Genomic DNA, 22,177 nt, shown 5'->3' with positions numbered 1-22,177 from the left:
AGTAGTAAGCTCTTCTTCCTCAATAAAAAGACACTTCAACTCCCTTTGTACTTTAACAAAGTATTATCTGCAATGAACTTATACACGTTCCCTGATCCAGGTGTTGGTTGAGTGAGCCGCTCCAAAACAAAAAGCCGAAATAGCTCAGTTGGGAGAGTGTTAGACTGAAGATCTAAAGGTCCCTGGTTCGATCCTGGGTTTCGGCAGATAAGAGCAGTGGTTTCACATGAATCCTTAGCTCTATGCGAAGCCATTTAGACACTTGCTCACTTTGTTTGTTGTCTTTATAGTGAAGAGGATTTTTGACGAATTTTGTCCTCTTTGCTTGTTCCAAAAATGAGGATAGATTTAATGTAAGAAAAATACACCTTTTGCAAGAATGATTTAATAAAAAAACAGAGAATCTCTGGACAGATAACAGCTTCCGATTTCATCACTTAAAGAACGTGGGATTTCAGAGCGTCAAATGTGCTCTTCTACGTGTACAATAGCTTCTTATAGTTAAAAAGACCTCCTCCTTTTCATTTATAGACTAAACATACTCTCTGGTACTTTTCCGTGAGCAGATGGCGTAAACAAGGTCAGGTGGATGTTTTTGAGACAGAATGTGTTATATAGTTGAAGGATTTTCCCATAGCAAAATCTCACAAACAAGTTGAACCAAATTTACGGTGGCCGTGACTGATGAAGAAAGTAAAGAGTATGTGTGTGTTATTTCAAAGCAAATTTTGTTTTCAAGACCGAAATGTGCGTGTACAAAGCGCTGAGAAGAAACTTTTTTAGACTAAATAATATGACCCAGTTTAGGTCAGATTATACCGAAATCAACACCATCTGCTCTGCACAGGACACAAAATATTTCTTATAGGTTAATCTGAATAATTAAAATGTTCATAATGTGTAACAATAGTTGATATATGAAATTAGGTATTAAAAATGTTATAATATCTTTCAATAGTAGAAAGCTCTTCTTCCTAAATAGAAAGACACTTCAGCTCACTAGTACACTGACTTTGTCCTTCATATTTTAACAAAGTATTTTCTGAAATCAACTCATACATAATTTCCCTGTTCCAGGCGTTGGTTGAGTGAGCCGCTCAGAGCCAAAATTCTTCAAAAGCCGAAATAGCTCAGTTGGGAGAACGATAGACTGAAGATCTAAAGGTCCCTGATTCGATCCCGGGTTTCGGCAGATAAGAGCAGTGGTTTCACATGAAGCCTTAGTTCTATGCGAAGCAATTTAGACACATGCTCACTTTGTTTATTGTCTTTATAATAGAAAGCTCTTCTTCCTAAATAGAAAGACACTTCAGCTCACTAGTACACTGACTTTGTCCTTCATATTTTAACAAAGTATTTTCTGAAATCAACTCATACATAATTTCCCTGTTCCAGGCGTTGGTTGAGTGAGCCGCTCAGAGCCAAAATTCTTCAAAAGCCGAAATAGCTCAGCTGTGAGAGTGTTAGACTGAAGATCTAAAGGTCCCTGGTTCGATCCCGGGTTTCGGCAGATCAGAGCAGTGGTTTCACACAAAGCCTTTGTTTTATGCAAAGCCATTTAGACACTTGTTGCAGTTTGTTTATTGTCTTTTTAGTAGTAAGCTCTTCTTCCTCAATAAAAAGACACTTCAACTGACTTTGTGCTTTAACAAAGTAATATCTGTAATCAACTTATACACGTTCCCTGATACAGGTGTTGGTTGAGTGAGCCGCTCCAAAGCAAAAAGCCGAAATAGCTCAGTTGGGAGAGCGTTAGACTGAAGATCTAAAGGTCCCTGGTTCGATCCTGGGTTTCGGCAGATAAGAGCAGTGGTTTCACATGAAGCCTTAGTTCTATGCGAAGCAATTTAGACACTTGCTCACTTTGTTTATTGTCTTTATAATAGAAAGCTCTTCTTCCTAAATAGAAAGACACTTCAGCTCACTAGTACACTGACTTTGTGCTTCATATTTTAACAAAGTATTTTCTGAAATCAACTCATACATAATTTCCCTGTTCCAGGCATTGGTTGAGTGAGCCGCTCAGAGCAAAAATTCTTCAAAAGCCGAAATAGCTCAGTTGGGAGAGCGTTAGACTGAAGATCTAAAGGTCCCTGGTTCGATCCCGGGTTTCGGCAGATCAGAGCAGTGGTTTCACACAAATCCTTCGTTTTATGCAAAGCCATTTAGACACTTGTTCCAGTTTGTTTATTGTCTATTTAGTAGTAAGCTCTTCTTCCTCAATAAAAAGACACTTCAACTCCCTTTGTACTTTAACAAAGTATTATCTGTAATCAACTTATACACGTTCCCTGATCCAGGTGTTGGTTGAGTGAGCCGCTCCAAAACAAAAAGCCGAAATAGCTCAGTTGGGAGAGTGTTAGACTGAAGATCTAAAGGTCCCTGGTTCGATCCTGGGTTTCGGCAGATAAGAGCAGTGGTTTCACATGAATCCTTAGTTCTATGCGAAGCCATTTAGACACTTGCTCACTTTGTTTGTTGTCTTTATAGTGAAGAGGATTTTTGACGAATTTTGTCCTCTTTGCTTGTTCCAAAAATGAGGATAGATTTAATGTAAGAAAAATACACCTTTTGCAAGAATGATTTAATAAAAAAACAGAGAATCTCTGGACAGATAACAGCTTCCGATTTCATCACTTAAAGAACGTGGGATTTCAGAGCGTCAAATGTGCTCTTCTACGTGTACAATAGCTTCTTATAGTTAAAAAGACCTCCTCCTTTTCATTTATAGACTAAACATACTCTCTGGTACTTTTCCGTGAGCAGATGGCGTAAACAAGGTCAGGTGGATGTTTTTGAGACAGAATGTGTTATATAGTTGAAGGATTTTCCCATAGCAAAATCTCACAAACAAGTTGAACCAAATTTACGGTGGCCGTGACTGATGAAGAAAGTAAAGAGTATGTGTGTGTTATTTCAAAGCAAATTTTGTTTTCAAGACCGAAATGTGCGTGTACAAAGCGCTGAGAAGAAACTTTTTTAGACTAAATAATATGACCCAGTTTAGGTCAGATTATACCGAAATCAACACCATCTGCTCTGCACAGGACACAAAATATTTCTTATAGGTTAATCTGAAGAATTAAAATGTTCATAATGTGTAACAATAGTTGATATATGAAATTAGGTATTAAAAATGTGATAATATCTTTCAATAGTAGAAAGCTCTTCTTCCTAAATAGAAAGACACTTCAGCTCACTAGTACACTGACTTTGTCCTTCATATTTCAACAAAGTATTTTCTGAAATCAACTCATACATAATTTCCCTGTTCCAGGCGTTGGTTGAGTGAGCCGCTCAGAGCCAAAATTCTTCAAAAGCCGAAATAGCTCAGCTGGGAGAGCGTTAGACTGAAGATCTAAAGGTCCCTGGTTCGATCCCGGGTTTCGGCAGATCAGAGCAGTGATTTCACACAAAGCCTTTGTTTTATGCAAAGCCATTTAGACACTTGTTGCAGTTTGTTTATTGTCTATTTAGTAGTAAGCTCTTCTTCCTCAATAAAAAGACACTTCAACTCACTTTGTACTTTAACAAAGTATTATCTGTAATCAACTTATACACGTCCCCTGATCCAGGTGTTGGTTAAGTGAGCCACTCCAAAACAAAAAGCAGAAATAGCTCAGTTGGGAGAGCGTTAGACTGAAGATCTAAAGGTCCCTTGTTCGATCCCGGGTTTTGGCAGATAAGAGCAGTGGTTTCACATGAAGCATCAGTTCTACGCGAAGCCATTTAGACACTTGCTCACTTTTTTTATTGTCTTTATAGTAGAAAGCTCTTCTTCCTAAATAGAAAGACACTTCAGCTCACTAGTACACTGACTTTGTTCTTCATATTTTAACAAAGTATTTTCTGAAATCAACTCATACATAATTTCCCTGTTCCAGGCATTGGTTGAGTGAGCCGCTCAGAGCAAAAAATCTTCAAAAGCTGAAATAGCTCAGTTGGGAGAGTGTTAGACTGAAGATCTAAAGGTCCCTGGTTCGATCCCGGGTTTTGGCAGATGAGAGCAGTGGTTTCACACAAATCCTTCGTTTTATGCAAAGCCATTTAGACACCTGTTCCAGTTTGTTTATTGTCTATTTAGTAGTAAGCTCTTCTTCCTCAATAAAAAGACACTTCAACTCCCTTTGTACTTTAACAAAGTATTATCTGCAATCAACTTATACACGTTCCCTGATCCAGGTGTTGGTTGAGTGAGCCGCTCCAAAGCAAAAAGCCGAAATAGCTCAGTTGGGAGAGCGTTAGACTGAAGATCTAAAGGTCCCTGGTTCGATCCTGGGTTTCGGCAGATAAGAGCAGTGGTTTCACATGAAGTCTTAGTTCTATGCGAAGCAATTTAGACACTTGCTCACTTTGTTTATTGTCTTTATAATAGAAAGCTCTTCTTCCTAAATAGAAAGACACTTCAGCTCACTAGTACACTGACTTTGTCCTTCATATTTTAACAAAGTATTTTCTGAAATCAACTCATACATAATTTCCCTGTTCCAGGCGTTGGTTGAGTGAGCCGCTCAGAGCTAAAAATTCTTCAAAAGCCGAAATAGCTCAGTTGGGAGAGCGTTAGACTGAAGATCTAAAGGTCCCTGGTTCGATCCCGGGTTTCGGCAGATAAGAGCAGTGGTTTCACATGAAGCCTTAGTTCTATGCGAAGCAATTTAGACACTTGCTCACTTTGTTTATTGTCTTTATAATAGAAAGCTCTTCTTCCTAAATAGAAAGACACTTCAGCTCACTAGTACACTGACTTTGTGCTTCATATTTTAACAAAGTATTTTCTGAAATCAACTCATACATAATTTCCCTGTTCCAGGCATTGGTTGAGTGAGCCGCTCAGAGCAAAAATTCTTCAAAAGCCGAAATAGCTCAGTTGGGAGAGCGTTAGACTGAAGATCTAAAGGTCCCTGGTTCGATCCCGGGTTTTGGCAGATCAGAGCAGTGGTTTCACACAAATCCTTCGTTTTATGCAAAGCCATTTAGACACTTGTTCCAGTTTGTTTATTGTCTATTTAGTAGTAAGCTCTTCTTCCTCAATAAAAAGACACTTCAACTCCCTTTGTACTTTAACAAAGTATTATCTGTAATCAACTTATACACGTTCCCTGATCCAGGTGTTGGTTGAGTGAGCCGCTCCAAAACAAAAAGCCGAAATAGCTCAGTTGGGAGAGTGTTAGACTGAAGATCTAAAGGTCCCTGGTTCGATCCTGGGTTTCGGCAGATAAGAGCAGTGGTTTCACATGAATCCTTAGTTCTATGCGAAGCCATTTAGACACTTGCTCACTTTGTTTGTTGTCTTTATAGTGAAGAGGATTTTTGACGAATTTTGTCCTCTTTGCTTGTTCCAAAAATGAGGATAGATTTAATGTAAGAAAAATACACCTTTTGCAAGAATGATTTAATAAAAAAACAGAGAATCTCTGGACAGATAACAGCTTCCGATTTCATCACTTAAAGAACGTGGGATTTCAGAGCGTCAAATGTGCTCTTCTACGTGTACAATAGCTTCTTATAGTTAAAAAGACCTCCTCCTTTTCATTTATAGACTAAACATACTCTCTGGTACTTTTCCGTGAGCAGATGGCGTAAACAAGGTCAGGTGGATGTTTTTGAGACAGAATGTGTTATATAGTTGAAGGATTTTCCCATAGCAAAATCTCACAAACAAGTTGAACCAAATTTACGGTGGCCGTGACTGATGAAGAAAGTAAAGAGTATGTGTGTGTTATTTCAAAGCAAATTTTGTTTTCAAGACCGAAATGTGCGTGTACAAAGCGCTGAGAAGAAACTTTTTTAGACTAAATAATATGACCCAGTTTAGGTCAGATTATACCGAAATCAACACCATCTGCTCTGCACAGGACACAAAATATTTCTTATAGGTTAATCTGAAGAATTAAAATGTTCATAATGTGTAACAATAGTTGATATATGAAATTAGGTATTAAAAATGTGATAATATCTTTCAATAGTAGAAAGCTCTTCTTCCTAAATAGAAAGACACTTCAGCTCACTAGTACACTGACTTTGTCCTTCATATTTCAACAAAGTATTTTCTGAAATCAACTCATACATAATTTCCCTGTTCCAGGCGTTGGTTGAGTGAGCCGCTCAGAGCCAAAATTCTTCAAAAGCCGAAATAGCTCAGCTGGGAGAGCGTTAGACTGAAGATCTAAAGGTCCCTGGTTCGATCCCGGGTTTTGGCAGATCAGAGCAGTGGTTTCACACAAAGCCTTTGTTTTATGCAAAGCCATTTAGACACTTGTTGCAGTTTGTTTATTGTCTTTTTAGTAGTAAGCTCTTCTTCCTCAATAAAAAGACACTTCAACTGACTTTGTGCTTTAACAAAGTAATATCTGTAATCAACTTATACACGTTCCCTGATACAGGTGTTGGTTGAGTGAGCCGCTCCAAAGCAAAAAGCTGAAATAGCTCAGTTGGGAGAGCGTTAGACTGAAGATCTAAAGGTCCCTGGTTCGATCCTGGGTTTCGGCAGATAAGAGCAGTGGTTTCACATGAAGCCTTAGTTCTATGCGAAGCAATTTAGACACTTGCTCACTTTGTTTATTGTCTTTATAATAGAAAGCTCTTCTTCCTAAATAGAAAGACACTTCAGCTCACTAGTACACTGACTTTGTGCTTCATATTTTAACAAAGTATTTTCTGAAATCAACTCATACATAATTTCCCTGTTCCAGGCATTGGTTGAGTGAGCCGCTCAGAGCAAAAATTCTTCAAAAGCCGAAATAGCTCAGTTGGGAGAGCGTTAGACTGAAGATCTAAAGGTCCCTGGTTCGATCCCGGGTTTCGGCAGATCAGAGCAGTGGTTTCACACAAATCCTTCGTTTTATGCAAAGCCATTTAGACACTTGTTCCAGTTTGTTTATTGTCTATTTAGTAGTAAGCTCTTCTTCCTCAATAAAAAGACACTTCAACTCCCTTTGTACTTTAACAAAGTATTATCTGTAATCAACTTATACACGTTCCCTGATCCAGGTGTTGGTTGAGTGAGCCGCTCCAAAACAAAAAGCCGAAATAGCTCAGTTGGGAGAGTGTTAGACTGAAGATCTAAAGGTCCCTGGCTCGATCCTGGGTTTCGGCAGATAAGAGCAGTGGTTTCACATGAATCCTTAGTTCTATGCGAAGCCATTTAGACACTTGCTCACTTTGTTTGTTGTCTTTATAGTGAAGAGGATTTTTGACGAATTTTGTCCTCTTTGCTTGTTCCAAAAATGAGGATAGATTTAATGTAAGAAAAATACACCTTTTGCAAGAATGATTTAATAAAAAAACAGAGAATCTCTGGACAGATAACAGCTTCCGATTTCATCACTTAAAGAACGTGGGATTTCAGAGCGTCAAATGTGCTCTTCTACGTGTACAATAGCTTCTTATAGTTAAAAAGACCTCCTCCTTTTCATTTATAGACTAAACATACTCTCTGGTACTTTTCCGTGAGCAGATGGCGTAAACAAGGTCAGGTGGATGTTTTTGAGACAGAATGTGTTATATAGTTGAAGGATTTTCCCATAGCAAAATCTCACAAACAAGTTGAACCAAATTTACGGTGGCCGTGACTGATGAAGAAAGTAAAGAGTATGTGTGTGTTATTTCAAAGCAAATTTTGTTTTCAAGACCGAAATGTGCGTGTACAAAGCGCTGAGAAGAAACTTTTTTAGACTAAATAATATGACCCAGTTTAGGTCAGATTATACCGAAATCAACACCATCTGCTCTGCACAGGACACAAAATATTTCTTATAGGTTAATCTGAAGAATTAAAATGTTCATAATGTGTAACAATAGTTGATATATGAAATTAGGTATTAAAAATGTGATAATATCTTTCAATAGTAGAAAGCTCTTCTTCCTAAATAGAAAGACACTTCAGCTCACTAGTACACTGACTTTGTCCTTCATATTTCAACAAAGTATTTTCTGAAATCAACTCATACATAATTTCCCTGTTCCAGGCGTTGGTTGAGTGAGCCGCTCAGAGCCAAAATTCTTCAAAAGCCGAAATAGCTCAGCTGGGAGAGCGTTAGACTGAAGATCTAAAGGTCCCTGGTTCGATCCCGGGTTTCGGCAGATCAGAGCAGTGGTTTCACACAAAGCCTTTGTTTTATGCAAAGCCATTTAGACACTTGTTGCAGTTTGTTTATTGTCTTTTTAGTAGTAAGCTCTTCTTCCTCAATAAAAAGACACTTCAACTGACTTTGTGCTTTAACAAAGTAATATCTGTAATCAACTTATACACGTTCCCTGATACAGGTGTTGGTTGAGTGAGCCGCTCCAAAGCAAAAAGCCGAAATAGCTCAGTTGGGAGAGCGTTAGACTGAAGATCTAAAGGTCCCTGGTTCGATCCTGGGTTTTGGCAGATAAGAGCAGTGGTTTCACATGAAGCCTTAGTTCTATGCGAAGCAATTTAGACACTTGCTCACTTTGTTTATTGTCTTTATAATAGAAAGCTCTTCTTCCTAAATAGAAAGACACTTCAGCTCACTAGTACACTGACTTTGTGCTTCATATTTTAACAAAGTATTTTCTGAAATCAACTCATACATAATTTCCCTGTTCCAGGCATTGGTTGAGTGAGCCGCTCAGAGCAAAAATTCTTCAAAAGCCGAAATAGCTCAGTTGGGAGAGCGTTAGACTGAAGATCTAAAGGTCCCTGGTTCGATCCCGGGTTTCGGCAGATCAGAGCAGTGGTTTCACACAAATCCTTCGTTTTATGCAAAGCCATTTAGACACTTGTTCCAGTTTGTTTATTGTCTATTTAGTAGTAAGCTCTTCTTCCTCAATAAAAAGACACTTCAACTCCCTTTGTACTTTAACAAAGTATTATCTGTAATCAACTTATACACGTTCCCTGATCCAGGTGTTGGTTGAGTGAGCCGCTCCAAAAACAAAAAGCCGAAATAGCTCAGTTGGGAGAGTGTTAGACTGAAGATCTAAAGGTCCCTGGTTCGATCCTGGGTTTCGGCAGATAAGAGCAGTGGTTTCACATGAATCCTTAGTTCTATGCGAAGCCATTTAGACACTTGCTCACTTTGTTTGTTGTCTTTATAGTGAAGAGGATTTTTGACGAATTTTGTCCTCTTTGCTTGTTCCAAAAATGAGGATAGATTTAATGTAAGAAAAATACACCTTTTGCAAGAATGATTTAATAAAAAAACAGAGAATCTCTGGACAGATAACAGCTTCCGATTTCATCACTTAAAGAACGTGGGATTTCAGAGCGTCAAATGTGCTCTTCTACGTGTACAATAGCTTCTTATAGTTAAAAAGACCTCCTCCTTTTCATTTATAGACTAAACATACTCTCTGGTACTTTTCCGTGAGCAGATGGCGTAAACAAGGTCAGGTGGATGTTTTTGAGACAGAATGTGTTATATAGTTGAAGGATTTTCCCATAGCAAAATCTCACAAACAAGTTGAACCAAATTTACGGTGGCCGTGACTGATGAAGAAAGTAAAGAGTATGTGTGTGTTATTTCAAAGCAAATTTTGTTTTCAAGACCGAAATGTGCGTGTACAAAGCGCTGAGAAGAAACTTTTTTAGACTAAATAATATGACCCAGTTTAGGTCAGATTATACCGAAATCAACACCATCTGCTCTGCACAGGACACAAAATATTTCTTATAGGTTAATCTGAAGAATTAAAATGTTCATAATGTGTAACAATAGTTGATATATGAAATTAGGTATTAAAAATGTGATAATATCTTTCAATAGTAGAAAGCTCTTCTTCCTAAATAGAAAGACACTTCAGCTCACTAGTACACTGACTTTGTCCTTCATATTTTAACAAAGTATTTTCTGAAATCAACTCATACATAATTTCCCTGTTCCAGGCGTTGGTTGAGTGAGCCGCTCAGAGCCAAAATTCTTCAAAAGCCGAAATAGCTCAGTTGGGAGAGCGATAGACTGAACATCTAAAGGTCCCTGGTTCGATCCCGGGTTTCGGCAGATAAGAGCAGTGGTTTCACATGAAGCCTTAGTTCTATGCGAAGCAATTTAGACACTTGCTCACTTTGTTTATTGTCTTTATAATAGAAAGCTCTTCTTCCTAAATAGAAAGACACTTCAGCTCACTAGTACACTGACTTTGTCCTTCATATTTTAACAAAGTTTTTTCTGATATCAACTCATACATAATTTCCCTGTTCCAGGCGTTGGTTGAGTGAGCCGCTCAGAGCTAAAAATTCTTCCAAAGCTGAAATAGCTCAGTTGGGAGAGCGTTAGACTGAAGATCTAAAGGTCCCTGGTTCGATCCCGGGTTTCGGCAGATCAGAGCAGTGGTTTCACACAAAGCCTTTGTTTTATGCAAAGCCATTTAGACACTTGTTCCAGTTTGTTTAATGTCTATATAGTAGTAAGCTCTTCTTCCTCATCGACCATCTAGTGGTGAATGAATGATATTACAGATTAAAATTATACATCAGAACCCCACTATTCGCCTGACCCACAAATTGTGAAAATCCGTGCATAATTGACCCTCATTGAAATGCACAGGAAACCCCAAAAAAATTCTCGAAAATCTAATCAACCTCTAATATTGTATACATTTTCCATGAAAAATGGGGGTAAATCTGATGTATGACTACAATTTACTGACATTTCTGTGATCATTTACACAATGAAACCAGTTGAAGTTTGATTTTTTTTTCACATTTAAATGCAGAAACATACTTTTTTTTTTCCTTTTCAAGACTCAAATGAAAAGAGTTTTAAAAACAGCTGATTGAAGAAACACGTCCACAGTCTGTGTTGTCTTCATCACATGAATTACACTTGCAGTCTTTGGCCACAGGGTAGCTAACACCCTCTGGACAACCGCTGATGTATTTCACTTCGTAGGTGGTCCACTTATCATTGCAGACTTTCTGTTCAGCCCGTTTCCCAGGGGACATGTAGACTGGATCCTGTGGACAGAACAGTATCTTACAGTTGTTTGTGATACTATGACAATTCTCTAAAATAAGCAATCAAGTTCACGCTTAACTGTCATTAACATTTAGAACTTGGCAATACCTCATTGTAGCAATATCCTTCACATATGGTGGTGTAGACCCATTCAGTTATGCCACAGCTCTCCACGGGGATGCTAACATTTTTCAGGGAGCAGCCGGAACTGCAATGCTTACTGGCACCTGCCAGCGCCAGCACTGTTGCCATGACAACTAGCTGCATCCTTCGATAAGTGCAGCACAGGCGTCTGCCATAAGAGGGGATCAGGCGTATGACATTAAAAGATGGCATGTAAGAACATCTCAGTGATAGCTAACAATTTTTGTAATCTGAAACAATGGGGGGAAATCGTTTAGAGCTGTTAATGTTTAGTCAGATAGCCTAATGCTTTTTTTTCCCACTGTAGAAACATCAAACATCCAAAGAATACACACATAACTGTAATGTCTTGTTTGCTCTAAATCCAGAATCCTGTTTTTAATGGTTTCTTGATTTGAGAAGCTTCAATCACAATTCCTGGCTCCTCATTGGCTCTTAGTTAATAATAAGGCTGGGTATTGATTCAATCTATATTTTTCCCGATTCAATCAAATTCACTGCAGTTCAATCCGATATCGATTAATTATGGAACATCTATTCTTCTTTAATGTCAAGGACATTGACATTCAGCAAGGATGAGATGAAAATATTTTCATAATTCAAATTGAATAATTGTAAATATAAATTTAAAATATTTTGAATTGTCTTAAAGGGAAATAATTCAGGTCTTTCACAAATTTAAGAAAATACTTTCCAAATCATGTGAACAGTAAATCTCAAGAAAACAGCCTTTAAAATTCTGATAGGATCTGAACAAAATAACGTCAGCATCTGTTGACTTTTCACGCATTCGCTTGCGTGTGATGACAAAACCAACCTTTGTTTTACAGTCAGCATGACCTAATACCAATTTACTTGAATTTTAAATATCTGGATGCATAAAAGATTTCAAATTCATTAAGATGTCCAAAAAACATGCAGAGTTTAATACACACATGGCACACACATTTAACATTCATAAAAAAAAGAAAAAGTACATTCTCCATGCGCTATTGAGATACCTGTTATTGCTCTGATTAAAATAATTATGTGATAATCAAATTTCACCACGAGTCTCACCAAAATCATACCTTTTGAAGTGGCTTTAGAAAGCGCTTAGAACGTCCTCCTGATGTCTAAATGTCTAAAACACGTATGGTCCTTTGGCTCTCCCCACACTCTTAAATAAGGCTGCCCTTAAAGTAAATTATCTTAATCTGGTCATCTTTAGCTCTGTGTTGTTTTTCCATTTGTTTCGTCCAAGCATTGACATGGTAAATCCTCCTTTTTTTCCATTACCACATCAGGTAAGGCCTTTCCTCCTACGTGTATGTAGGAGGAGTGGATCGTATCTCTTGGAAGGTTTGGACCAACCACAGAAAAACAAACTTGCCATCTGCTCCCACAGAAAATGGAAAACCCCAAGAATTCACTAGTAATCACTCAATGAGTTCTTATTCCTTTGTTTTGGTAATGTCATTAGGAACTCTTGATCCGTTGGCCATTTTTTCTCAACTGTGATCAACAAACACACTACTTTCCCACAGCAAGTTTACTTTTTATATTTCACAACAATGTGTTTTGGTGGTAGCATGGCGGATTACGTTATTAAGCACATTTTCCTTCTGAGGTTCTGGGTTTTCATGTTCTTCTTGTGCTGCTGGTGTGTGCTTTCTCCTTGCTTTTTGGCTGGCTCCCACATACTCTCCAAATATTGGCGGGAGTTAACCCCTCTTCTTTCCTAAAACATTAGCTTTAACTCACCTGAAACCCTCATGCGAATATGTGTTCAAGAAAATGGATGGGTGTTCTGTTTCTTTTCAGCTTAAACATGCTTGGTTATAGTTTAAGGTGTGCAATTTCTCTAGTCAGAACAGTAAGTTTGCAGTTATGAGCATGCCCCTTGTAAATTGTAGTGAGTTAAGCTATGAGCTATTCTTCATTCAATGTAGCTGAAGTTACTCACCAGGAACAAGCAAGCTACAGTCAAATGTCGGTAGCTAAATAAGGTTGACAATATTTTGATTTCCAAAAGAGAGGACACTGCCTGACCTCAAGACATTTAACTTAAAGAGAAAGTCAGCCTTAAACATTTCATGACAGTAATATGTTCTATGTGACCTCACTAGTTTAAACATGACATTCTGTTTGTTTTTTTATCCATCTCAGGTGGTGGCCATTTTGCCACTTACTGTCGACTGAAGATGACATCACAGTTGCTCAAGCCTCAGGTAACAACCAATCACAGCTCAGCTTCAGAAAACAGGTGAGCTGTGATTGGTTGTTGCCTGAGCGCTGAGCAACTTGTGTTAGTGAAATGTGCAGCAAAATCCAGCCATTTTATCAATATCAGAAGGCGGACATTTTGCCTCTTGCTGTCAAGTGAAAATGACATCACAGTTGCTGAAGTCTCAGGTAACAACCAATCACAGCTCAGCGTCAGAAAACAGGTGAGCTGTGATTGGTCGTTGTCTGAGCGCTGAGCAACTGTGACAGTAAGTGACAAAATGGCCACCACCTGAGATGGACAAAAACGGCTGGATTTTGCTGCACATTCCACTAACACAATATTAACCAAAATACCGTATTTAGACTAGTGGGGCAGCATAGAACAGATTATTGTAAAGAATGTTTCCCTTTAAATGATATACAAAAGTTTGCTCAAAGATGACACCAATTATCAATCAATCAAACTTTATTTATATAGCACTTTTTATACATTAAAACGCAACTCAAGGTGCTGAACAATTAAAACATCCATAATACAATAAATGGTTAACTACCATTGTGGGGAAACACCTGGGAAAAAGCACAAGACAAAAGCACGCACGCACGCGCACGCACGCACACACACCACAACAAGGAGGGGCCACGAAAAACCCTGTGAGGAAAGGCACCCAAGAGGGATGACAGCCAACGACCACAGGGAGCAATGTCATCCCAGAGAACCCCGGCCCAGATTGGCTGCGGCCCGCCAAGAGTGAAACGCATCCCAGTCCCTCTGGGCCAAGAGGCCCCCAGGACGACCATCCCTCCCAGTGCGCAGGGTCCCCCATGAGGAAACACTGGAGCTAAAAACTTAGTAACAACCAAATAAAAACAGTTCAATGCTAAAAGAAAACAGTTAAACACTAGAAGAAAACAGAATTAAAGGTAAAAACAAAGCTAAAAGACAAAATGCTTTAAAAAGAAAGAAAGAAAGAAAGAAAGGGGGTAAAAAAAGAAAAGAAAAGAAAAGATTATTTAAATGCCAAACCAAAAAGGTGAGTCTTGAGCCTCCTCTTGAAAACATCAATAGTCTTTGCGGACCTGATGCCCTCCGGCAGGCTATTCCATACTGTAGGTGAGGACCATAGTGGGAAAATGCAGCCTCACCGTGAGTTTTGGTCCTCATCCTAGGTACAGTTACTTTAAACCTCAGGAGCCGCGAGAAGTGATACCGTAAAAGCAGGTCAGATAAATAAGATGGCAAAAGACCATTAAGACATTTAAAAACTAAACTAAACTAAAAGCACCTTAAAATCAATCCTTTTTTTTTTTCTTTTTTTGTGTCTGAGTTTCGATAGATGCTGGTGTGGTGGATCTGACCTTAAAATCAATCCTGAAGCACACGGGGAGCCAATGCAGCGATTTTAAAACTGGTGTAATGTGCTCCCACCCTCTGGTCCCCATCAGCACATGTGCAGCTGAAGACTGAAATAGCTGTAGGCTTGAAATATTCTTTTTAGGAAGACCAGAGAGCAGGGCATTACAGTAATCTAAGCGACAGGAAATAAAAGCATGCATCAGCACCTCCATGTTGGCCTGCGAGAGAAACGGGCGGACTGTGGCAATATTCTTAAGATGGTAAAAAGCGATCTTGGCTACATTTTTAATATGAGAAATAAAACTAAGCTCAGAGTAAAAAATGACGCCCAAGTTCTTCACAAATTGTGAGGGTTTAAAATCTTGTAGTTTTGGTAAAAGTTTATCTCTCTGACCTTCAGGACCGATGATTAAAACCTCTGTTTTGTCCTGGTTGAGCTGCAGGAAATGTACTGCCATCCATGACTTAATATCTAAAATACAATTTAAAAGGGTGCCAATAGGCCCCAAGTCATCAGGAGACACGGCGATGTACAGCTGTGTATCGTCAGCGTAACTGTGAAAGTTGACACCGTGTCTCCTGATGACGTCCCCAAGGGAAAGCATGCAAAGATGAAAAAGTAATGGGCCTAAAATTGAACCTTGGGGAATCCCACATTTAATTCCACGGGTTCCAGAGGAACATATATCCATACCTACAAAGAAATATCTATCTTTGAGATTGGAATAAAAACAGTTAAAAGCAGTACCAGAGATGCCCACCAGGCTTCTAAGTCTGTTTAATCAAATGTGGCGATCTACCGTATCAAAAGCAGCACTTAAATCCAAGACTGTACGTTTTTCAGGTCTCCATTAAACCTGATATCATTTAAAATCTTTAACTCATTCACTGCCATTGACAGCTATAAACGTCAAAAATTAATTTGAACTATTTCTATTAGTTTAACATTTTTTTCCACTTTTGTTAACAAGAGTATGAAAACCTAGACATTTAATTTAAAATGATCTTTTTTTTTGTTTTGTTTTTTTAAAGAAAAGATTATTAAAAATTAGGGCGTCAGTCAAATTAATTCTTAAAAATTAGGGGCGTCAGACGATTACAATTGTAATTAATCGCATGACTTCAATAGACTCACGATTAATCACACATTTTACATCTGTCCTAAATGTACAGTAATTCTCTTCTAGGTTTTCATACTCTTGTTAACAAAAGTGAAAAAAAAAAAGTTAAACTAATAGAAATAGTTCAAATGAATTTTTGACGTCTATAGCCGCCAATCGCATTGAATGAGTTAAAAGGGCAGTCTCTGTAACTATGGTTCATCCTAAAACCAGACTGATGGTTCTCTAAAATTGTATTTGTATCTAAAAAAGTAATTTAATTGTATAAAAACATTTTTTTCCTCAAATCTTACTTAAAAACGGTACATTGGATACAGGTCGTAATTATTACAAATGCTGGAGTCCAAATTGCTTTTCTTCAGAAGGGGCTTCACCACCGCCGTTTTAAAGGCGGCAGGAAAGACACTTGTCTGAAGAGAGCAATTGACTATGTTTAAAATTTGTTCCTCAAAAAATCCATAAAATGTCCTTAAAAGTGATGTGGGGATTGATTATAAAAGGCAGGTTGTTGGGTTGACCTGGGAGAAAACTCGACCAAGTGTCCTTGCATCAACCAGGGCAAAACTTTCCAGTGTTTCCTCAGATAAAAGTAACTGTCCAGGTTTATTTAAACTTGTATTTTGATAAGCTAAAAGACAGGACCTAATGCCATCAATTTCACTTCTGAAGTGGTCTGTTAAACCCTCACAGAGAGCATTTGTTGGCGTCGGTGTTGCTTTTTAAAATCCGGATTGGAGGTGGAGAAAATACATTTAGTTTTTTTTTGTATTAACTGCCATTAGATTTGAGAAATATGATGTTCTTGCCTGTTTGACTGCTTAATTGTAGGATTTGAGTTGTTCACGTAATATTTCATAATGAACTGAAAGTTTACTTTTTCTCCACTTCCTTTCAGCACTTTCTTTTGGATTTTTTGATCTCATGATTTCTCCACGGGAGAATAGTCTTTAATTTTTTTTATAGTTTTGGTTAAAGTGGAGCTACTTCATCCAGAGTTGTTTTTAAAATCCTATTAAATTATCAACATAAAATCACATGGAGCAGGTAAAATGGCAGCAGGGATTCTTTTAAAATTCTCAATCAAATTTAGAGCCACCTCAGAAGTTAGGTAGTGTTTCCTCACTGTTCTCACCGGGGCCTCCTGATGACGTGGCAATGTTAAGAAAATACACAATAGTGGTCAGACACAGCCAAGTCAACGACAGAGGACACACCAACAGACAGGCCATAGGTTATGACCAAGTCCAAAGTGTGTCTGTCCTCTGTTGTGAGTCGGCTGTGTGACACGCTGCTTAAAATCAAGGCAGTTTAAAAGGTTTAAAAATTCTCTGGACAGTGGGTCCGAGATATTGTCGACGTGCACATTAAAATCGCCAGTTATTAAAATTATTTTGTAAGTACTATATAAAATTGATAAAAACTCTGAAAACTCACTAATAAAAGAAATGGAGTGATGGGGAGGTCTGTAAACTAAAACACAGACAATAGGAGGATTTCTAAAAACAAAGGCATGATATTCAAACGATAAATAACTTCTCTTGAAGCTAAAGTAACTATCAGAATGGATGCGGTCCCACCTCCACGTTTACCATCCCTGTTAGAAAATAAAAAGTTAAAATTTGATGGCCAAGCCTCGGTGAGAGCAACTGGGGCATCTGTGACGAGCCATGTCTTGATAAAAGAATACCTTCAAGGTTGTTGTCTAAAATCAGGTCATTTATAATAAAAGTTTCATTTAAAAGAGAGCGCACGTTCAGCGCAGCCAGTTTAATGTTTGTGCCGGACGGACGGACGGACGGACGTGCGCTCATGGTCACAAGTAAAAGAAGTGTTGACGTATAAAAGATTGTTACTGTTAAAAATGTTTTGTTTGTGTATGTGTGGGAAAAGCGTCTGCTTGTGAAGGTAAAAATCGGGAAACTGTACACCGAGGATGGTAGTGATTATTGTGGTCTGTAGGGGTTTCAGTGAGGGGGATATTGGTGAGTGCAATTGGTGTTGTGGGTGAAGAAGAGTAGTGTATACAGACGCTCCCCTACTTACGAACATTCGAGTTACGAACAACGGTACATACGAACATGTCTGCGCGCATGCGCGGATGTCAAAAAATGTTCGGAAAGAGATGCTGTAAGTTAGATTTTTTATTGCGCACCTTTTTCCGAGTACTGTAGTGCTTCTTTCCGCCGCTAATACCGACGCTTGGCGCTGTGAGAGCTCACCCAGCATTGGAGGCTCAGCAACGTGTCGATGAGGAGGAAGAAGAAGAAACGCCTGTCGCTCATAGATAAAGCCATTGCACTCTTCGAGCAGCAAGACCCAAATATTGAACGTTGCACAAAGGTTGCAAATCAATTGAATGATGCCATACAGTGCTACCGCATCATTTATGATGAAAAAAGAAGAAAACTGTGCAATCGTAGTTAGATCGCTTCTTTCGGCCAGTTTCTAGTAAATCCTCCAAGGAAGATACTCATCAACCCTCATCTTCTTCTCCGCGACCCTCAACTTCTTCCTACATTGAAGTTACGGAGGAGGAAGTAACTTTTGAAGCCGATTCCAGCGACGACGAAGAACCTCTCATGATATAAAATCCTCCTCTTCCTCCATCAAATCCTTAAGCATCGAGTACATCTTCCAAAAGTAAGTTAAACTTAATTTTATTTATCTTATTACGTACATGTACATACTGTGTGTGTCTCTCGCTCTCTCTCTCTAACATACTGTACGTAGTACAGTACTGTACATATTCTCTTTAAACATAAATTATAATACAAAATATAGCACTGAAGCAACTTACGAACAAATTCACCTTACGAACGATCGCTCGGAACGTAACTCGTTCGTAAGTTGGGGAGCGTCTGTATAACCAGGCTTGGGGAGTAACGGAATACATGTACCGCCGTTACGTAATCAGATTACAGGTACCTTTATTAACTCTTTTACTGCCAAAGACGTTAAATGACGTTCTGCAAAAACCTACGGAGGAGCGCCAAAGACGTTAAAAGACGTCCTCCCATTTATTTTTATTTTTTTTTGAAACGGGTGCTGGGAAGGCTTGCGGAGCTGTCCTGAAAGTTTTAAGCAGGTCTCGTGAGCCTAATGACTATTTTTGGCCCCTAGAGGGCAGCGATGACTCTCTTTTGACAAGATCGGGTGGGCGTCAGTAGAGGCGGAGCTAGAGCGTCGAGCAGGAGATCAGAATGGAAAACAAAGGAAAAATGGCGGCCGGTCGTGAGGAGCTCACGCCAGAGCCGTTTTTTTCAAAGACCAAAAGCATCGCTAAAAGAGCACATTGTTGACGACGATGATCATCATCGATGATGAAGATGATGGTGACTCCGTGGTTGGAAAGCATTGACGCGGCAGTAGAAGACGTTAGATGGAGCTAGATGGAGGAGGAAACGGGCAATGGCGAGCGTTTGCAAGCAGCGCTACACTTACAAGACAAAAGGCATCGACCAACGCCAAAAGAGTACATTGATGACGACGATGGTCATCATCGATGATGATGAAGGTGAATCCGAGCTTGACGGCGAAATTGGAACCGCTGACGCGGCGGCTATGACGGTGGCGTAACGCGGAGCGCAACCGAGCACGCACAGGCGGACGTTCGATCGGACGACGGAGAATGCCCCAAGTCCAATGCATATTCATCGGAGGAAGTGTGTACAGTCTGCTACTTGCTTTTCATTCCCCGGAAAAAAAGGCCGTCAAGAAAGTGTAACGTTTGCACGCAAAACGGACCAATGCGAAAGTGAAAGTAAACTGTGTGCGAGTCCTGGCATCTCCTTGTACGCAGGAGAGCGTTACAAAAAGAAAAACTGTATTTGAAACATCCACATAATTGTAAGTAGTACCACAGTTGCACACATTTGTAAATAGTTTGCGAAATTGTTTTGTCAAATTGTTACACTGTTGAATGGAAAAAAAAACATTTTTCAATCAAAAAACACTTTTTCATTGTTGGTGAAAGCGTTTTACAGAAGTAAAGCACTATTTAGGTGTTTGTGGCATCATTCATGGACAAAAAGAAGTGTACAATTCAATAGAGTGCATGAAATAACATCGTTTCACAAAAAGCTCTTTTTCTCCGTTTTTTGTTTCAAAAAAGAGAATTTCGATGAAAGTAACCATTTTCTATTGTTGATTACTGAAGAACGGAATAAGGTAGAAACTGATGAAAGATGAGAGATCAATCTTTCATTTGGTAGGATGTGTGTTTCCATAGTCCAAACACAACATTTTCTGTGGACCTTGAAAGATCACTCAAAATGCTTAAATCGGCTGGCACTGGCGACAACCCGTTTTTGAAAACGTCTGGCAGTCAAAGAGTTAAAAATAGGGATTACTTCGAGGGATTACAATTTCTACGGTGAGAGAGAGAGAGTGCGAAAGAGGGTGCGAGAGAGAGAGAGAGAGAGAGAAGGACAGAGTGAGAGAGAGCACGTGCACGCCTGCGCGAGTGGGACCGTTGCTCCATGTTGGGGAGGTGGGAACGAACGAACTGACTAGTCGTGTCCTCCACACGCGCGCAGTTTGAAAAAGCTTCACGGACGGGAGGAGGAAAGGAAATGGCGACAGGTATTCATTGGAACTTACTCAGAGCGAAAGTTTGAGCTGAGAGTCTAGCGGCATGCTACGCGCTGTAGCTTCTTGCTAGCTAGCCCACTAGCCTACAACCATAATGTGAGTTACACCTTCCAAACAAATCTTCCTCCCACCAATTCACTATTTAAACATCATGCACGACATACACACGGCTAAACTTGTGACTGGGATAAAAGTTCATTTTGCAGTTGATGTCACGCATAATTTTCATTCTATCTATCTATCTATCTATCTATCTATCTATCTATCTATCTATCTAGCTATCTATCTATCTAGCTATCTATCTATCTATCTATCTATCTATCTATCTATCTATCTATCAAGCTATCTATCTAGCTATCTAGCTATCAAACTGTGAGGTGTGGTTGCTTTCAGTGACAGTTCTAAAACAGCATATGGCCTTCAATGAATCAATGAATCAATCAACCAATCAATCAATCAATCAATCAATCAATAGCCTACATGCTTTTTAATTACACAATCATTTTTGCTATTTGTAGGCTGCCTGGGTCTCTATCACCCGCAATTAGCAGGGGCACATTGTATAGAATATATATTGTGGTGATATGTATTTTTATTTTGTCTTAATGAGCATACTCGATATTGGAGTAATCCTATAGTAATCCAGTTACATATTATGGTACTTGGATTACATTACTAACTACATTTTTTTAGCAGGTAACTTGTAACTGTAATGGATTACATTTTAAAAGTAACCCTCCCAACCCTGTATATAACTATATATGCCTCCTCGGTATGGGTTGAAAATAAAACAAAAGCATAACTTAAGTGAATAAATAATGTTCAAAATCAGCGGTGCTCAACCTTTTATTGCCCCAAGATCTACTTTTCAAGATACTGCCAGCGACGTCAAAGATTGACCCCGTGTTCCACTGTTTGGTAGCGCAGAGCGTTCCCGTGTCCTGGCAAAAGAGAACATTTGGTCAGCCTAGCTAAATAACTAAACTTGCTATCTACAAACTGTAGCTGAACTACATTAAAAATACTTCAGTTAGGGTGGGCCTCTTTATAGAAAAATGCATTTTAAAATATTTTAATTGTGCTATTGAGGTTTAACTGAACACTTTATTCTAAAGTCTTTTTGGAAAATCAATCAATGTCATAGTCTTTGACATTTTGTAGTAGGCCTATAAGCCATACTGCATCACAAACGGATCCAACTTGCAGGTCACAGCTAACCTATACAGAGCTGCAGGCTTGGAGCGGCTCTGTCTACCCTTGCAGCCTCCAGGGACTTCTGCTGAAATACCACCGAAACTTCAAGGACCTTTATGAAGTATCACCCATGTCCTCCTAAGAACTGTTACCTTTAAAGACTCAAACAGAATTCACCACCGCTTCACTGTTAATCATTTGTGCTTAGTTTAAGCAAGTGATGGTACTTGTCCTTTAATTCACAGATGTGATCACGAAAAAGCTCGTTTTATTCATTCACATTTTTTTACCGATTGTGACGGGTCGGGAATGTTAACGCTGTGAGTCTAAGATGTGTGATACATTATGCAAACAGCGCAATAAGTAAAACTGCTGGAAAACTGAGCAGCTATAGCCATGTTGACCACTTAAGAACCCCCAAAAAATGTTACACTGAAAACGTAATCAAATAACAGATTGCACAATGATACAGAACACATTTACAGCATATTTGTGAATGTAAATGATATTAAACATCACCTATTTTATATTTAAACAAGAGCTGGAAATGGTTATGATGACTTTAATATCTTTCTGAAGGATCCTTTTTTTGCTATGTTATTGTGGCAAATATATAAATTGTCAATTCACATGCACCTAAA

At 38.9% G+C, this 22,177-nt stretch overlaps 1 protein-coding gene and 23 non-coding genes across 24 annotated transcripts; 23 read left to right on the top strand and 1 right to left on the bottom strand.

The window, feature by feature from the left end:
• Positions 1–133: 133 nt before the first annotated feature.
• On the top strand, positions 134–206 carry trnaf-gaa (transfer RNA phenylalanine (anticodon GAA)). Its single transcript has one exon. It is a non-coding gene; the product is annotated as a tRNA-Phe (tRNA).
• A 913-nt stretch (positions 207–1,119) lies between these two features.
• trnaf-gaa (transfer RNA phenylalanine (anticodon GAA)) lies at positions 1,120–1,192 on the top strand. The gene has a single exon. It is a non-coding gene; the product is annotated as a tRNA-Phe (tRNA).
• A 245-nt stretch (positions 1,193–1,437) lies between these two features.
• On the top strand, positions 1,438–1,510 carry trnaf-gaa (transfer RNA phenylalanine (anticodon GAA)). Its single transcript has one exon. It is a non-coding gene; the product is annotated as a tRNA-Phe (tRNA).
• A 216-nt stretch (positions 1,511–1,726) lies between these two features.
• Positions 1,727–1,799, top strand: trnaf-gaa (transfer RNA phenylalanine (anticodon GAA)). Its single transcript has one exon. It is a non-coding gene; the product is annotated as a tRNA-Phe (tRNA).
• A 245-nt stretch (positions 1,800–2,044) lies between these two features.
• Positions 2,045–2,117, top strand: trnaf-gaa (transfer RNA phenylalanine (anticodon GAA)). Its single transcript has one exon. It is a non-coding gene; the product is annotated as a tRNA-Phe (tRNA).
• A 216-nt stretch (positions 2,118–2,333) lies between these two features.
• On the top strand, positions 2,334–2,406 carry trnaf-gaa (transfer RNA phenylalanine (anticodon GAA)). Its single transcript has one exon. It is a non-coding gene; the product is annotated as a tRNA-Phe (tRNA).
• A 913-nt stretch (positions 2,407–3,319) lies between these two features.
• trnaf-gaa (transfer RNA phenylalanine (anticodon GAA)) lies at positions 3,320–3,392 on the top strand. The gene has a single exon. It is a non-coding gene; the product is annotated as a tRNA-Phe (tRNA).
• Positions 3,393–3,608: 216 nt separating this feature from the next.
• trnaf-gaa (transfer RNA phenylalanine (anticodon GAA)) lies at positions 3,609–3,681 on the top strand. Its single transcript has one exon. It is a non-coding gene; the product is annotated as a tRNA-Phe (tRNA).
• Positions 3,682–3,926: 245 nt separating this feature from the next.
• On the top strand, positions 3,927–3,999 carry trnaf-gaa (transfer RNA phenylalanine (anticodon GAA)). The gene has a single exon. It is a non-coding gene; the product is annotated as a tRNA-Phe (tRNA).
• Positions 4,000–4,215: 216 nt separating this feature from the next.
• Positions 4,216–4,288, top strand: trnaf-gaa (transfer RNA phenylalanine (anticodon GAA)). Its single transcript has one exon. It is a non-coding gene; the product is annotated as a tRNA-Phe (tRNA).
• A 246-nt stretch (positions 4,289–4,534) lies between these two features.
• trnaf-gaa (transfer RNA phenylalanine (anticodon GAA)) lies at positions 4,535–4,607 on the top strand. The gene has a single exon. It is a non-coding gene; the product is annotated as a tRNA-Phe (tRNA).
• Positions 4,608–4,852: 245 nt separating this feature from the next.
• trnaf-gaa (transfer RNA phenylalanine (anticodon GAA)) lies at positions 4,853–4,925 on the top strand. The gene has a single exon. It is a non-coding gene; the product is annotated as a tRNA-Phe (tRNA).
• Positions 4,926–5,141: 216 nt separating this feature from the next.
• Positions 5,142–5,214, top strand: trnaf-gaa (transfer RNA phenylalanine (anticodon GAA)). Its single transcript has one exon. It is a non-coding gene; the product is annotated as a tRNA-Phe (tRNA).
• Positions 5,215–6,127: 913 nt separating this feature from the next.
• trnaf-gaa (transfer RNA phenylalanine (anticodon GAA)) lies at positions 6,128–6,200 on the top strand. The gene has a single exon. It is a non-coding gene; the product is annotated as a tRNA-Phe (tRNA).
• Positions 6,201–6,416: 216 nt separating this feature from the next.
• On the top strand, positions 6,417–6,489 carry trnaf-gaa (transfer RNA phenylalanine (anticodon GAA)). Its single transcript has one exon. It is a non-coding gene; the product is annotated as a tRNA-Phe (tRNA).
• Positions 6,490–6,734: 245 nt separating this feature from the next.
• trnaf-gaa (transfer RNA phenylalanine (anticodon GAA)) lies at positions 6,735–6,807 on the top strand. Its single transcript has one exon. It is a non-coding gene; the product is annotated as a tRNA-Phe (tRNA).
• A 216-nt stretch (positions 6,808–7,023) lies between these two features.
• Positions 7,024–7,096, top strand: trnaf-gaa (transfer RNA phenylalanine (anticodon GAA)). Its single transcript has one exon. It is a non-coding gene; the product is annotated as a tRNA-Phe (tRNA).
• Positions 7,097–8,009: 913 nt separating this feature from the next.
• Positions 8,010–8,082, top strand: trnaf-gaa (transfer RNA phenylalanine (anticodon GAA)). The gene has a single exon. It is a non-coding gene; the product is annotated as a tRNA-Phe (tRNA).
• A 216-nt stretch (positions 8,083–8,298) lies between these two features.
• On the top strand, positions 8,299–8,371 carry trnaf-gaa (transfer RNA phenylalanine (anticodon GAA)). Its single transcript has one exon. It is a non-coding gene; the product is annotated as a tRNA-Phe (tRNA).
• A 245-nt stretch (positions 8,372–8,616) lies between these two features.
• On the top strand, positions 8,617–8,689 carry trnaf-gaa (transfer RNA phenylalanine (anticodon GAA)). Its single transcript has one exon. It is a non-coding gene; the product is annotated as a tRNA-Phe (tRNA).
• A 217-nt stretch (positions 8,690–8,906) lies between these two features.
• trnaf-gaa (transfer RNA phenylalanine (anticodon GAA)) lies at positions 8,907–8,979 on the top strand. The gene has a single exon. It is a non-coding gene; the product is annotated as a tRNA-Phe (tRNA).
• A 913-nt stretch (positions 8,980–9,892) lies between these two features.
• trnaf-gaa (transfer RNA phenylalanine (anticodon GAA)) lies at positions 9,893–9,965 on the top strand. The gene has a single exon. It is a non-coding gene; the product is annotated as a tRNA-Phe (tRNA).
• Positions 9,966–10,211: 246 nt separating this feature from the next.
• On the top strand, positions 10,212–10,284 carry trnaf-gaa (transfer RNA phenylalanine (anticodon GAA)). The gene has a single exon. It is a non-coding gene; the product is annotated as a tRNA-Phe (tRNA).
• A 442-nt stretch (positions 10,285–10,726) lies between these two features.
• On the bottom strand, positions 10,727–12,222 carry LOC144050303 (gonadotropin subunit beta-1-like). Its single transcript, XM_077563427.1, has 3 exons — positions 12,137–12,222; positions 11,031–11,214; positions 10,727–10,921 (listed from the first exon to the last, which is right to left on the bottom strand). The coding sequence occupies exons 2-3, from the start codon at positions 11,187–11,189 to the stop codon at positions 10,727–10,729; spliced, it is 354 nt and encodes a 117-aa protein (XP_077419553.1). The 5' UTR covers positions 11,190–11,214; positions 12,137–12,222.
• Positions 12,223–22,177: the final 9,955 nt, after the last annotated feature.

This window comes from Vanacampus margaritifer, chromosome 4 (assembly GCF_051991255.1).
Source record: "Vanacampus margaritifer isolate UIUO_Vmar chromosome 4, RoL_Vmar_1.0, whole genome shotgun sequence".
Taxonomy (NCBI): Eukaryota; Metazoa; Chordata; class Actinopteri; order Syngnathiformes; family Syngnathidae; genus Vanacampus; species Vanacampus margaritifer.
This window is presented reverse-complemented; position numbering and strand designations above follow the sequence as displayed.

What these genes read in the sequence shown, in the direction of transcription:
- LOC144050303 (XM_077563427.1), bottom strand. Translation starts at nt 11,189, where the DNA reads ATGCAGCTAGTTGTCATGGCAACAGTGCTGGCGCTGGCAGGTGCCAGT. An exon ending in AAGGATATTGCTACAATGAG is followed by an intron (nt 10,922 to 11,030) that starts GTATTGCCAAGT and finishes TTCTGTCCACAG; the next exon opens with GATCCAGTCTACATGTCCCC.